The sequence below is a fragment of the Grampus griseus genome, assembly GCF_964374135.1.
Source record: "Grampus griseus genome assembly, chromosome: X".
Taxonomy (NCBI): Eukaryota; Metazoa; Chordata; class Mammalia; order Artiodactyla; family Delphinidae; genus Grampus; species Grampus griseus.
Genome location: NC_138999.1, coordinates 97,077,852 through 97,092,559, shown reverse-complemented (window position 1 = coordinate 97,092,559; position 14,708 = coordinate 97,077,852). Strand labels below are relative to the sequence as shown.

Genomic DNA, 14,708 nt, shown 5'->3' with positions numbered 1-14,708 from the left:
CTTCTTCTCTGGCAAGGGAGCCTGATAGGCTCCTGGAATCTTCAGTAGGTTCTGCGCCTCCAGTCTGGGCTCTTCCTGACACTCATATCCAGCCTAGAGAGTGAGAAGAGAGCCCATTCTCATGGCTTTGGCTATCTTTTTACTGGGGTCTGTGGTGGGTGTGGAGGGAAGGGTATTCGGCAATTACCTTTGAATTCATTGGCTTTGCTTTATCATTAACAATTATTCATCTGTACTGAATCCAGAAAGTTCTCTGCTCATTTAGCTTGGCCTTGGCTTGGCTACATTGAAAATGTTTTTGTGCTGCTACCTATGTAGACCTTAAAGTCAGCAGGATTTCTCAGAACAGATGGGACCACCAGCCTCTTCCAAAACCCTACTGTCTGCTTAGCACTAAATTCAGGTCCCTGTGGCAAAAAATATGTTGAATAAGCAAATAGCAACCTGCCCTCTTCCTCACCACGCCCCCCCCCTCCCCGCACCAACCATGCACACCAAACAGCAAGCGGTGGTGGGTTGGAGCTCTGGTTTCATAAGCTTAGATGGTGCCACAGTAATGGGAGCAGCACCTGGTTTTTCTGAGCTGGGTCTGCTTTGGAAAAAATAGGACTCTCATTAAGAAGAAGTCTGTTGAAGAGCTCAATCTCTTTAATCTCTTCACTCCTCAGTGTGTCTCGTGTTCTCGAGTGTTCTAATCTTCTAATATTATCTCCACAAACTCCCCCTGCCTTTATTCTCATCCTCTTCCACCTACTGCATTGACCCTCCTTTAGTCTCTTTCTCTCCTTTGATCTCTCTCTAGTCCTTCCCCTCTCGATCTACTCTGTAGAATTCCAAAGGAACCTTGGGTGTCTCTCTGTAGCTGAGTATCTTGCCCTCAGGGCCAGTGCAATCAGCCTGATTTGATATGATGAAGGCTGTGAAGGCCCCCCAGGTGGCTCCCAGACAGACATCCGGCATATCTCGTATCTATCCTGTCCCTCTGCTCTGGGTGCTGAGGTCGAGGGCAATATGCTGGTTCCCACTGCAGGTCCTCCTCTGTCCATGTAGTCACTCCTTCCCTTATCTTGCTTCTCTAAGGCTAGAGTAGTGTCTCTCAAATTCCCTGATTATTGGAGTATCTTAGATGAAAAGAACAGATGTTAATATGGTACTCTCTGCATTCTACCTCAACCACCTCCCGACATCCTGACTCCATGAGTTCCTAGAATTTGTATCTCATCTTTGTATAGGAATTCAGTCTTCTCTCTACACCCTTGAGCTGTTTACCTCCTTAAAACAGCTTTATTCCTTCTTGCCCTACCCTAAGGCTTGCTTCTATCAGCCTCTCCCCTAGCACACTAATATCTTTGGCTTTTACCACTGATCCCAAGTCACAAGTAAGCCTTTTTCTGGAGTATTAGCTCTCAGAACTTGACTTTTGGCCACTCTTGCATCAAATCAAAACTTCATGTATCTGAAAATTCCATTACATTTCATCTAATCATAGTCAGTTTTCAAGGTGTTAGTGGTTGTTATTATTCTTTCTATATCCCTGCTTCTCTGTCTCCTCCTCCAACCTTTCAGGAGCCTAGAATTCCATCAGATGATTCTCTAAAATGTAAGACCTGAGAAACCCCAAAGACAGACTTACCTCACTCTTGTTTTTAATTAAGACTTTAATAAAACAGTTTAAGGTTCACAGCAAAATTGAGGGGAAAGTACAGAGATTTCCCATATGCCCCCTGCTCCCACATATGCACAATCTCTCACATTATCGACATCCTCCACCAGAATGGTACAACTGATGAAGCTACACTGACACATCATAATCATTCAAAGTCAATAGTTTACATTATGGCTCATTCTTGGTGTTGTACCTTCTATAGGTTTGGGCAAATGTATAATGACATGCGTCCATCATTACAGTATTTATCACACAGAGTATTTTCACTGCTCTAACAGTCCCCTGTGCTCTGCCTATTCATTCCTCCCTACATACCTCCAACCACTGATCCTCCATAGTTTTTCCTTTTCCAGAATGTCATATAGCTGGAGTTGTACAGTATGTAGTCTTTTGGGAATGGCTTCTTTCACTTAGTAATATGCATTTAAGGTTCCCCCATGTCTTTTCATGGCTTGAGAGTTCATTTCAGCACTGAATAATATTCCATTGTCTGGATGTACCACTGTTTATGTATCCATTTACCTAATGAAGGACATCTTGGTTGCTTCCAAGTTTTGGCAATGATGGATAAAGTTGCTGTAAACATCTGTGTGCAGGTTTTTGTGTGGGCATAAGTTTTCAACTCATTTGGGTAAATACCAAGTAGCATGATGGCTGGATCATATGGTATGAATATGTTTAGTTTTGTAAGAAACAGTCAAACTGTCTTCCAAAATGGGCGCACTCTCGTTTTATGCCTTTCCCCTCTTCCTTCAAGGAGGACTCTTTTCTTTGGATTACTTCTCTGGCATTTATGGCTTCTGAGCTAGAACTATGACCATGCCTCCTGCAGAGAAATATTCTCTGTCAGACTCATTCTTACTCTAATTCCCAACTCTGACACCCACACCAACGTTGGACCCCACAAATAGCATTGGCTTGTGGCTAACCCTTCCCACTAATGAACCATTGACAGCTGGCCAGACACCAAGTCCCTGAAGAGCATAGGACTGGGGCTCTAGGGGGAGGGTCAGTTTAAGTAGCAGACAGTGATAATTTGTTCTCTAAACAGCAGAGATATAATAAGATAACTTAATGCTAAATCAAAGGAAATAGAGTCAAACTCCAAGCCAATTTGATTTGCAACTTGGAATAAAAGCAACGTGTCTTGATTTAAATGTCAGGCCCACTGCTGAGTGATGATTTAATAACTTTTATGAGGGATCTTGTCACAGCAAATTCAACACTGGAATAGAATGACTCACAGATAGGGTGTTAGAAATGATACAGAAGAGCACAAAAAGGAACAGGCTTATCTCAGGGCTTATCCAAAAGCTGTGTGTAAAGCTAATCTGCAGGTAGGACCTTTTCTCTCCCCCTATCCTACCACCCAATCTTTCTCTTCACAGACACCTATGCATGTATGTAGACACAATCCCCAGGTGTGATGTCAGCTCACTGAAGTATTTTCTGGGGACACAGGTCCTTGAACAATTCTAGCATGGAATTGCATTCAGTGCATTCTATCTAAAAGGCAAGGCAGCAGTGAGCCTGGCTATTTCTGAAGAGGATCTCAAAACCTCATCTGGTCCTATTGCTCTATCTTTACACAGGTACTTAATTATTTTCTCTCATTTTAAGGGCAAGAGAGCTGAGATCCAGTAGGGTTAAGAGATTTCTTCAAAGAAAGAAATGTCATATATCTCTTGACTCCCAGGGAATTTGTAGGTCCTTCTCAATACCTTGTGAGATCTCTCTCCTTGACCTTCTCCAGCCTCCCTGGGCTAGCACACTAGAATGCTCAAGGCTGACCAGGCCCCACTTTCAGCCAGCTTCCCAGGTCAGTAAGGAAACATGTACAGCTGTTCTTAAGGGAGAAGGATCCATTCTGCTCTGGTAATCTTTCAGTCACTAAGATTCGTTTTGGAGGTAATTCAAAGTATAAACATGTGGTGTTTGCCTAAATGATGGTTGATAAACCTTGAAAATATTAACATTTTTGGCCAGATCATTTTTTGTTGTGGGAGGCTGCTTTGTGTATTGTTGGATGTGTCAACAGCATCCCTGGCCTCTGGTTAACCGGTCCCTGCCTGTAGCATAAAACTACCTCCAATCCCTTTTACACAGAGCTTTTAGGTTAATCTTCCCAAACTGTACGTCCAACTCAGTGGTTCTTAATGGAAAGCAATCCACCCCCTACCCTGACCCCACACCTCCACCCCCAGGGACATCTGTTTGGCAATGTCTGTCAATATTTTTGGTTTCCACAGTTCAGTGGTGGAGGGGTAATTTGCAGACATCTAGTAGGTGGAGGTCAGGGTGTTACAATGCACAAAACAACACACACACACCCCCCATTACAACAAAGAATTTTTTGGCCTAAAATGTCAATAGTGCCAAGGTTGAGAAGCCTTGCTGTATCGTACCATTCTCTGATCAGAAACTTTCCATTGTTCTCCACTCCTTGTGGGAAAGATGACAGATTTCATGGTCCTTCCTGGTCTAGATTCAACTTATTATTTGCCATCTACAGCTTCTTTTCTGAAACATGTGATCTGCTTTCTCGCTTATATAACTTTGCTCACACCAACCTCTCCCCCTGCACAGAATGCCCACGTCCCACTATTAAAGTCTGGTTGAAATGCTATCTCCTCTATAAAGTCCTATCTGAGCCTGAATCCTCTTAGCTACAAATAATTCTTTCCCTGGATGTTACTGGACTATTTTACTCAGATGTCTCTTAAAGCATTTATCACATTCATAGTAGAATGGAAAATTTGAATTAAAAGTTGCTTTTAGAAATCTCTCCAGTAAAATTCCCTTCACTTTAAGAAAAGGAAATTGAGACCAAGAAAGGTGGAGTGATTAGTTGAAGGTATCATACTGTCTCATAAAACTTGGACCATAGTAATTTGTATCCTTGACTCCACTCTCCTGGCATGGTTGAAACGGATGACCATGGACTTAGTCTTGGCATTCAAATCTCAACTCTGACATTCGTAAGTTGGTAAAGTAATTTACCTTTCTGAGATTCGGTTTCCTCAGCTCTGAATGGAAATAATTATGGCTGTTGTGAGAATCAAATAAGATGGTGTATTCAGAATGTATGGCACATAGTAGGTACTTGATAAATATTTGTCAGATGAATAGAAGGATCAACTATACTTCAAGGAATAGAAGTTAGGGATTGGTGATGGTCCATGGGACTTCACTAAAAGGTGATTGGAGGTAAAGTGTGGTAGTTCATTGCCACTACTCCCTACATTTGCATCCTTCCATAGAAAACACGAGTTCCTCTGTAAGCCATCAGACCAGTGTCCAAGCTTTCTGTGGAGTAGGTGAGTAATGACAGCAGCTCTCAACTTGGAAATGTAGTCCTTAAAAGGTTTGCTTTTTTTTTTCCCTTTTGCAATGCTAGTCATGTAACATCTCTGTTCCCTCAAGCAGATAACAGGTAGGGTTGTAGGGAGGGGACTGGATAGAAGATATATTTCCTCTGTTTCTCTTTGGTTTCCTGTGTGGCAGCAGCCTTGGCCTTAGATGCTGTTCAGTGGCCTAATAGGCATCTCTGTGAGAGGAAACTCTGCACTTGGGGTGGCAAAGGGGGCACTTTGGTGTTGGTTCCTAGCCCAGTGATACCTGGTTCTGACTTGACTTCAGTAAGGTTTATTAAGGCCTTTCTAGCTAGCTCTTCACTCTTGAGCTGCCCACTGTGTCAGCTTTCTTCCTGCTCAGGGCTTTGGAGTAATGGCATGCTATGCATTTATTCCTTTCATTTACAGAAACAAGTCTTTCCCTGGTCCCAGGGTGCATGTACCTAATAGAAAAAGCCCTGCTGCTCCAGTGGGGGGATGAACTGACAGGCAACTGAAGAAACAGAATGAGACTTCTGATGCCTCTCTAGACTAGCCTGGGAGCATGCGAGAGAGGAGGAAGCTTCCCAACAGTGGGCCCACCCCAAGAGCTAGCGCCTGTCTACTCTGCTACGTGAGCACAGAATTTTGTTGGAGGAGGCTAGGAGAGAAGCTCAGGTGAGCCTATTGCAAATTGATTTAGGAGCTCCCTCTTTAGAGCTTACAGGTTAAGTGTCCTATAAGAGGAAAATGGCTTTTGGGAGTATGAGGAAAAGAGTAGAGGGCAGAGAACCAGATTGAAAGTAAAGATACTTGGTCTGGATCCCTGCCTCTAACCTCTGCTTCTGAGAGGGTTCCTAGGGCTTTTGATTGAGCCTCACATTCTTGTCTGTGAAGTGGGTGCAATACAGCCTGTAGCCTTCCTTCCAAGGATGGTAAAAGTTGAAGGTTTGCCCATCTCTAGAATTTTCACTCTGTGATACACAAAGCATTATATAAAACCTCCTACTTTTACTGAGTGAGTGAGTCAGTGTCTAAAAGGAGGTATGACAATGTTGGAGGGGGGGAATCCAGATCTATTGGCTGCTTGCTTCAACATCTTATTTTTCAGTTCACTCTTCCCAGAGTTCCACTATTATTATTCACGTTGAGGTTACTTTGTAGATAGTTGGATTCCTTTCTTTAAGAAGGCTTCTCAAAAAAAAAAAAAGGCGGCTTCTCTTTCAGATTTACCCCCTCTCTCTGAAGATTGCATTGTTTCAATAGCTACTGTTGTTGCTCTCACCATGAGTTTGGGTGGGGCTATGGGACTTCAGGAAATCATATGACTGCCTAAGTCTATTGGTAAAGTACCATCTCCTCTGAAGAACTAAGATTTGACACTTGCCATGGGAGAGTATAAGGAATTCATTAATTCATTCAGGTACAGAAGGAAAGGTACACTGTACTAATGAGGGCTTTTGATGGAATTTGACTTAGGGATGTCAAGCAAGGCTTCACTAAGGAATTAATGATTGAGTTGAGCTCTGAAGAATGGTTGAACATTCACTAGGCAAAGAGAGTGGTGGGAAGTGTATGTGTACATGCGTACATGCACTAAGCATTTTAGGCAAAGGGAACAGAATGTGCATAGGCCTTATAGCACATTCCAGAAACAAATAGAATAGCTGATTTTATAATTTTAATTCAAAATTTAAGTCATAAGTTTGGGTGTTAAGGGTTAAAAATGCAAGTGTATCCATCTTTTTTTTTAAAACATCTTTATTGGAGTATAATTGCTTTACAATGGTGTGTTAGTTTCTGCTTCACAACAAAATGAATCAGTTATATATATACATATGTTCCCATATCTCTTCCCGCTTGCGTCTCCCTCCCTCCCACCCTCCCTATCCCACCCCTCCAGGCGGTCACAAAGCACCAAGCTGATCTCCCTGTGCTATGCGGCTGTTTCCCACTAGCTATCTACCTTACATTTGGTAGTGTATATATGTCGGTGTCTCTCTCTCGCTTTGTCACAGCTTACCCTTCCCCCTCCCCATATCCTCAAGTCCATTCTCTAGTAGGTCTGTGTCTTTATTCCTGTTTTACCCCTAGGTTCTATCTTTGAAGTATTGTTAGGCTAAATCATACTGAGTACCCAGTGTTGACAGAGCATGGGAGCGTTATCAAGAAAGAAACAAATACATTCACTCTGTTGAGCCAACAATCTGGAAGGGGGTAAAGAGTAGGTGAAAACTGCATGATATAAAAATCTTCCTTCCAACATTTTGCCTAACAAGTACACCTACATAAGGGGTATATAGATGAATTTCTGGAGGGCTACTTGGTTGAGGTGACTCGAGCCCACTGGGGTTAGTCAGGGAAGACTTCCTGGAGGTGCTGAGTCCTGAAGAGTATTCTGAGGAAGATATGAATTGGTGAATAAGAGGAAAGATATGAATTGGTGAATAAGAGGAAAGAAGATGTTTATGTCAGGAGAGACAGCATGAGTGATGACTTGGTGGTAGAAAGATTATTTCTGAGGTAGGAAATTTGGGATAAATTAGCCTGGCCCTAATGAAAAAGCAAAGCAGCCTGACTTGGGGGCATCTTAGACTCTTTATATAACATGGCAACCAGACAATTAAAAGAAGGAAAATTAGGTTCCCTGGGAACCATGTGAAGAGAAATAATTGGTTATTGAAAAATAAATTGTCATGAGGGGAGATCAATCAAGATGGTGGAGTGAGAGGACATGAGGCTCACCTCCCCCCATACAAACATCAAAAATGCATCTATATGGGGAAAAATTCTCGCTGAAAATCATCTGGAAACTGGCAGAAGGACTCCTGCACAACCAAGTCTGTACAAAAGATACACATGTAATTGGGTAGGAAGGGAAGAAAAGTGATCGGGTCAGGACCTACGTCCCTGGGAAGGGACTCAGAGGAAAAGGGAGAATGCAAAGATGGAGACCCAACTTGAGGATTGACCAGTGAGAGACACAGATTGTGTGCCCCAGTCCCGGGGTCTTATGCATAGGAGACAAGCCACCTTGGCTGGTTGGAAAACCAAAGGGACTAGCAGGAGGGCTAGTGGGAAGCCTGGACTCTGTTCTTGAGGAGCATGTGCTTGTGTATGCATGCTTGCTTGCCCCCTAAGCGGGGCAGAGAGAGGTCTGCTCTGGTGGCTGCTGAGTTTCCCACAACTGCCCCACTGCTTCCCAGCCCAAGCTAAACAACACTCCAGCCCCACCCACTCCACATCATAGTGCAGCACTGGATCTGGGGCAGCCACAAGTGAGGAGAAGAATTGACCATGGGATACAGAGGTGATCAGGTCTCAGGGCAGAACCTCGGTGGAACAGCAGTGGCTGGAACAGCAGTGGCTACCATTGGCACTTACTCAAGCAGTGCATCAGAAGCAGCCTAGACCTCTGATGGTGGCCATTCCACTATAGCTCACCCCCAAGTATACACTGACAGTTCACATGGGCCCTGCCTGTCTTGTGGTGTGGCTCCACAACAAGGTATGGGTGGCAGCTATGAGAGACAAAGGGGACTTGCACCTGAGGCTGTGTCTGAGGAGAGAGAGGAAACAATTGCAGGCGCCTGTACAGGCAGCACATCGGAGACAGCTTGGATCTCTGTCTGTGGCTGACTTGAGCAGAGAGCCTGCACAGGGCCCCTTTGCTTCAGCACTCCCCATCTCTGGGGCAAGGATCCTAGTTTGGGGAGAGGGGAAAAGACACACATAAAGGCAACAGAGCCAGCTTGGGCTCAAACTTCAGGGCTTCTGCTCCAGCAACATGGGATCAGATCCCACCCTTGATAGTGTGGTGACAGCCACTGAGCAGAGGGGAAGTCCCACCTCACAGTGGCTCCAGCTCTAGCCCCTCCATCTCCAGCCCAAACACATGGAGATGAAGCAACATGCTACTAAAAAACAATGGGTTGGGACTTCCCTGGTGGTCCAGTGGTTAAGACTCTGAACTCCCAATGGAGGGGGCACAGGTTCGATCCGTGGTCAGGGAACTAAGATCCCGCATGCTCAGCAAAAAAAAAAAAAAAAAAAAAAAGGGTCAATGAAGAAATCAAAGAGTAAATCAGAAAATACCTTGAGACAAATGAAAGTGGAAACACAACACTCCAAAATCTATGAGATGCAGCAAAAGCAGTTCTAAGAGGGAAGTTTATAGCAACAAAGGCCTTCCTCAAGAAAAAAGAGAAATCTCAATTAAACAACCTAACCTACCACCTAAAGGAATTAGAAAAAGAACAAACAAACAAAAAAAAGCCCAAAGGGCTTCCCTGGTGGCGCAGTGGTTGGGAGTCCGCCTGCCGACGCAGGGGACGCGGGTTCATGCCCCGGTCCGGGAAGATCCCACCTGCCGCGGAGCAGCTGGGCCTGTAAGCCATGGCCGCTGAGGCTGCGCGTCCGGAGCCTGTGCTCCGCAACGGGAGAGGCCACAACAGTGAGAGGCCCGCATACCGCAAAAAAAAAAAAAAAAGCCCAAAGTCAGCAGAGGAAGGAAATAATAAAGATCAGAGAGGAAATAATTAAATAAAGATTAAAAAATAGAAAAGATCAATGAAACCCAGATCCATTTTTTGAAAAGATAAACAAAACTGATAAAATTTGTTCACCAAGAATAAAAGAGAGAAGGCCCAGGTAAACAAAATAAAAAATGAAAGAGGAGAAATAACAACTGATACCACAGAGATACAAAAAATAATGAGAATATTATGAATAGTTATATGCCAACAAATTAGACAGCCTAGAAGAAAGAAAATTTCTAGAAACATACAACCTGCCAAGATTGAATCAAGAAAAAACAGATAATTTGAACAGACTGATCACTAGTAGTCAAATTGAATTTGTAATTTAAAAATCCCCTGCAAACAAAAGTCCAGGACTTGACGGCTTCACATAGGAATTCTATTGTATCAAACATATAAAGAAAAATGATACCTATCCTTCTCAAACTATTCATAAAATTGAAGAGGAGGGAACACTCCCTGATTCGTTCTATGAAGCCACCATTACCCTGATACCAAAAGCAAACAAAGATACAAAAAAAAAAAAGAAAATTATAGGCCAATATCTTTATGAACATAGATGCAAAAATCCTCAACAAAATATCAGCAAACCAAATTCAACAATATATAAAAAGTATCATACACTGTGATCAAGTGGGATTTATTCCAGGGATGCAAGAACGCTACAATATTCACAAATCATTCAATGTGATACATGAATTAATAAAAGAAAGGATAAATATCACATGATCACCTCAAAAGATGCAGAAAAAACGTTTGACAAAATTCAGTATCCATTCATGATAAAAATTCTCATCAAAGTGGGTATAGAGTGAATGTATCTCAGTATAATAAAGATCATTTACAGCAAACCCACAACTAACATCATACTCAACAGTGAAAAGCTGAAATCCTTTCCTTTAAATTCAGGAACAAGCCAAGGATGCCCACTCTTGTCATTTCTATTTAACATAGTATTGGAAGTCCTAGCCACAGCAATCAGACAAGAAAAAGAAATTAAAAGCATCCAAATTGGAACGAAGAACTAAAACTGTCACTACTTACAGATGACATGATACAACGTAGAGATAACCCTAAAGTCTCCACCAGAAAACAATTAGAACTAATAAGTGAATTCTATAAAGTTGCAGGATATGAGATTAATATACAGAAATCTGTTGCTTTTCTATACGTTGTTAAAGAACTATCAGAAAAAGAAAGTAAAAAAAATCAGTTTTAAAATTGCATCAAAAAGAATAAAATACTTAGGAATAGACTTAAGCAAAGAGGTTAAAGACCTGTACTCTGAAAGCTATAAAACATTGATGAAGGAAATAGAAGATGAAACAAAGAAATGGAAACCTATTTCATGCTCTTGAATTAGAAGAATTAATATTGCTAAAATGGCCATACCACAGAAAGAAAGAAATCTACAGATTTAATGCAATCCCTATTAAAATACCCATGATATTTTTCACCGAGCTAGAACACATAAACCTAAAATTCATATGGAACTACAAAAGACTCCAAATTGCCAAAGCAATCTTCAGAAAAAAGAACAAACCTGGAGGTATAACCCTCCCAGATTTCAGGCTATACTATAAAGCTACAATAATCAAAACAGCATGGTACTGGCACAAAAACAGACACATAGATTAATGGAAGAGAATAGAGTGCCCAGAAATAAACCCACACACTTATGGTCAATTAATTTATGACAAAGGAGGCAAGAGTATACAACAGTCTCTTTAATAAATGGTGCTGGCCTCTATTTACAATAGCCAGGACATGGAAGCAACCTAAGTGTCCATCAACAGATGAGTGGATAAAGAAGATGTGGCACATATATACAATGTAATATTAGCCATAAAAAGAAACGAAATTGAGTCATTTGTAGTGAGGTGGATGGACCTAGAGTCTGTCATACAGAGTGAAGTAAGTCAGAAAGAGAAAAACAAATACCGTATGCTAACACATATATATGGAATCTAAGAAAAAAAAAAGGTCATGAAGAACCTAGGGGCAATACGGGAATAAAGACACAGACCTACTAGAGAATGGAGTTGAGGATACAGGAAGGGGGAAGGGTAAGCTGGGACAAAGTGAGAGAGTGGCATGGACATACATACACTACCAAATGTAAAATAGATAGCTAGTGGGAAGCAGCCACATAGCACAGGGAGATCAGCTCGGTGCTCTGTGACCACCTAGCAGGATGGGATAGGGAGAGTAGGAGGGAGGGAGATGAAAGAGGGAAGAGATATGGGGATATATGTACATGTATAACTGAGTCACTTTGTTATAAAGCAGAAACTAACACACCATTGTAAAGCAATTATACTCCAATAAAGATGTTAAAAAAAAAACTAATCTAGCCAGTAACTTATAACAAATGTCTTGTGATCTTGTTTTGAGAATAAAGAGATGTAAACTGTTAAAAAAAAAAACTGGTGCTGGGAAAACTGGACTGCTACATGTAAAACAGTAAGGTTTCCTCATACCATATACAAAAATAAACTCAAAATGGGATAAAAATCTAAATGTAAGACCTGAAACCATAAAATTCCTAGGAGAGAACATAGGTAAAACACTCTTTGACATAAATTGTAGCAATGTCTTTTTTGTATCTGTCTCCCAAGGCAAAAGAAATAAAAAGCAAAACTAAGCAAATGGGACCTAATTAAATTTAAAAGCTTTTGCCCAGCAAAGGAAACTATCAACAAAATAAAAAGACAACCTATGAAATGGAGGAAAGTATTTGCAAATGATATGGCCTGCAAGTGGTTAATATCCAAAATATACAAATAGCTCATATAACTTAATATCATAAAAAGGAACAACCCAGTCAAAATTGTACAGAAGATCTGAATAGACATTTTCCCAAAGAAGACATACAGATGGCCAACAGGCACATGAAAATATGCTCAATATTGCTAATTATCAGAGAAATTCAAGTCAAACAAAAAATGAGACATCACCTCACACCTGTCAGAATGGCTATCATCAAAAAGTCTACAAATAACAAATGTTAGTGAGGATATAGAGAAAAAGGAACACTTGTACTCTGTTGGTGGGAATATAAATTGCTGTAGACACTATGGAAAACAGTTTGGAGAGTCCTCAAAAAACTACTATATGACCCAGCAATTCCACTCCTGGGTATATATCAGGAAAAAACAAAAACACTAGTTCAAAAAGATACGTGCACCCCAATGTTCATAGCAGCACTATTTATACTCCATCATAAAAAAGAATGAAATTCTGCCATTTGAAGATACATGGATGGACCTAGAGAATATTATGCTTAGTGGTTTGTCAGACAGAGAAAGACAAATACTGTATGGTATCACTTATATGTGGAATCTAAAATAATAATACAAATGAACGTACATGCAAAACAGAAACAGACTCACAGATATGGAATACCAACTTCGTTACCAGTGGGGAGAGGAAAGGGGGGAGAGACAAGACAGGGGTATGGGATTAAGAGATACACACTACTGTGTATAAAATAGAGAAGCAACAGGATATATTCTATAGCACAGGGGATTATAGCCATTATCTTATAATAACTTTTAATGGAGTATAATCTGTAAAAATACTGAGTCACTATGTTGTACACCTGAAACTAATATAATCTTGGAAATCAACTATACTTCAATTTAAAAAAGTACATTGTCATGAAGATCAGTCTTGACATCCCCACCTGACTGACTATAGTCAGAACTCACTTTCTGCAAGACTGTGAGGTAGGTGAAAGTCACTGCCCACCTTTTTTTCTCAGAATTCCTTTGCAATTTTGTATCACTGGACATCTACTCCAATTTCTGGAGTCCTATTTGCTTAAGCACTTGATTTTAGCAGTTATTTATTACTCTGATCCCTTGTAATATAATAGCTTTCTTTCTTTGGGCATTGACCTTTTCTGACGGATCTCTGAAAAAACTCAAACACTTCAAAGGAAAGAATCTACCTCTGGTAGAATGAATGATAAGTTGTGGGGTGGATATTTTTGAGCAGGTGACCTTTCCCATTATCCTTCAAACTGAAGCTACCCCTTAGAAGCTTGGCCTTGATTCCCATGCATATTTCCTCCCTGGATGTTGAAAAATTAGGTTAGGATAGAGACACGTGGTACGGAGCAAGGGATTTGATTTTGCCTGCAAATTTCCTGATGATACAGGATATAGTTCTCTGAAAACAGTCCATGAACTGTAATATATCAGTGTAGTTAAAACTGTGGAGCTTCAGAGTCAAGATGAGCCAGGGTTTATATCCCGGCCCTACCACTTTCTGTGTGATTTTTCACAATTAACTTAACCTGTACCTTGGTTGCCTCATCTTGTCTAAAACAGGGATAATAAGAGTAGCTAACTCATATAGTTACTATAATGATCAATGAAATATATGTCTAAAGAGCTTAGCATAGTTCTTGACACTTGATCAAGTTGTTCTTGTCATCACTGTCATTAGCATCACCACCACTGCCACCACCAACATCACCCCCAGGTTCCTACTGTAACAGAATAAAATTTTATAACCTCTTGCTGAAGCTAATACCAGCCATCAGCAAGGGAGGAAAGAGTAAGCCCACCCGCATTCAATGTTTCCTACTCTCACTTTAACCCTAACGTCTCAAAGAGAATGTATGAGAAGACACTCTAACCCTCATGTCTCTGTCCCTGTTTCCACAGGTACCTGTCGGCTTGGCTGGGCATACTACTGTGCTGGAGGTGGCGCAGCTGCAGCCATGTTGATCTGCACCTGGCTCTCTTGCTTTGCTGGAAGACACCCCAAGCCTGTCATGTTGGTGGAGAGCATCATGAGGAACACCAATTCTTATGCCATGGAGCTTGACCACTGCCTCAAACCTTGAGCTTTAGCAGAAGATTGGAGAGGGTGGGAAAGAGGAGGGAAGGGAGCCTTGAAAAGAGGTACTAAGTCGAGGCCAGTTCCTACCCACTTGCCAGTAGTGTAACCCAGTGTTTGCATGCTTTTTAACTCCCCAGTCATTCATTTTCGGTTTCCCTTAAACCAGTGGGTCAGTGGCTATTTACAAAATTCATCAAGAACAATAATTCTCAGACTTCCCTGGCGGTCCAGTGGTTAAGACTTCGTGCTTCCAATGCAGGGGGCGTGGGTTCGATGCCTGGTCGGGGAACTAAGATCCTACGGTGTGGCCAAAAAAAAAGA

At 41.5% G+C, this 14,708-nt stretch overlaps 1 protein-coding gene across 1 annotated transcript in view; it reads left to right on the top strand.

The window, feature by feature from the left end:
- LHFPL1 (LHFPL tetraspan subfamily member 1) overlaps positions 1 to 14,391 on the top strand; it is a gene marked incomplete at its 3' end in the record, with an annotated part of 43,502 nt that extends 29,111 nt beyond the window's left edge. The window contains exon 3 of the mRNA XM_082681161.1: positions 14,210 to 14,391. Coding sequence (XP_082537287.1) covers positions 14,210 to 14,391 — 182 coding nt within the window. The remainder of the gene's footprint in view (positions 1 to 14,209) is intronic.
- Between the last annotated feature and the right edge of the window lie 317 nt (positions 14,392 to 14,708).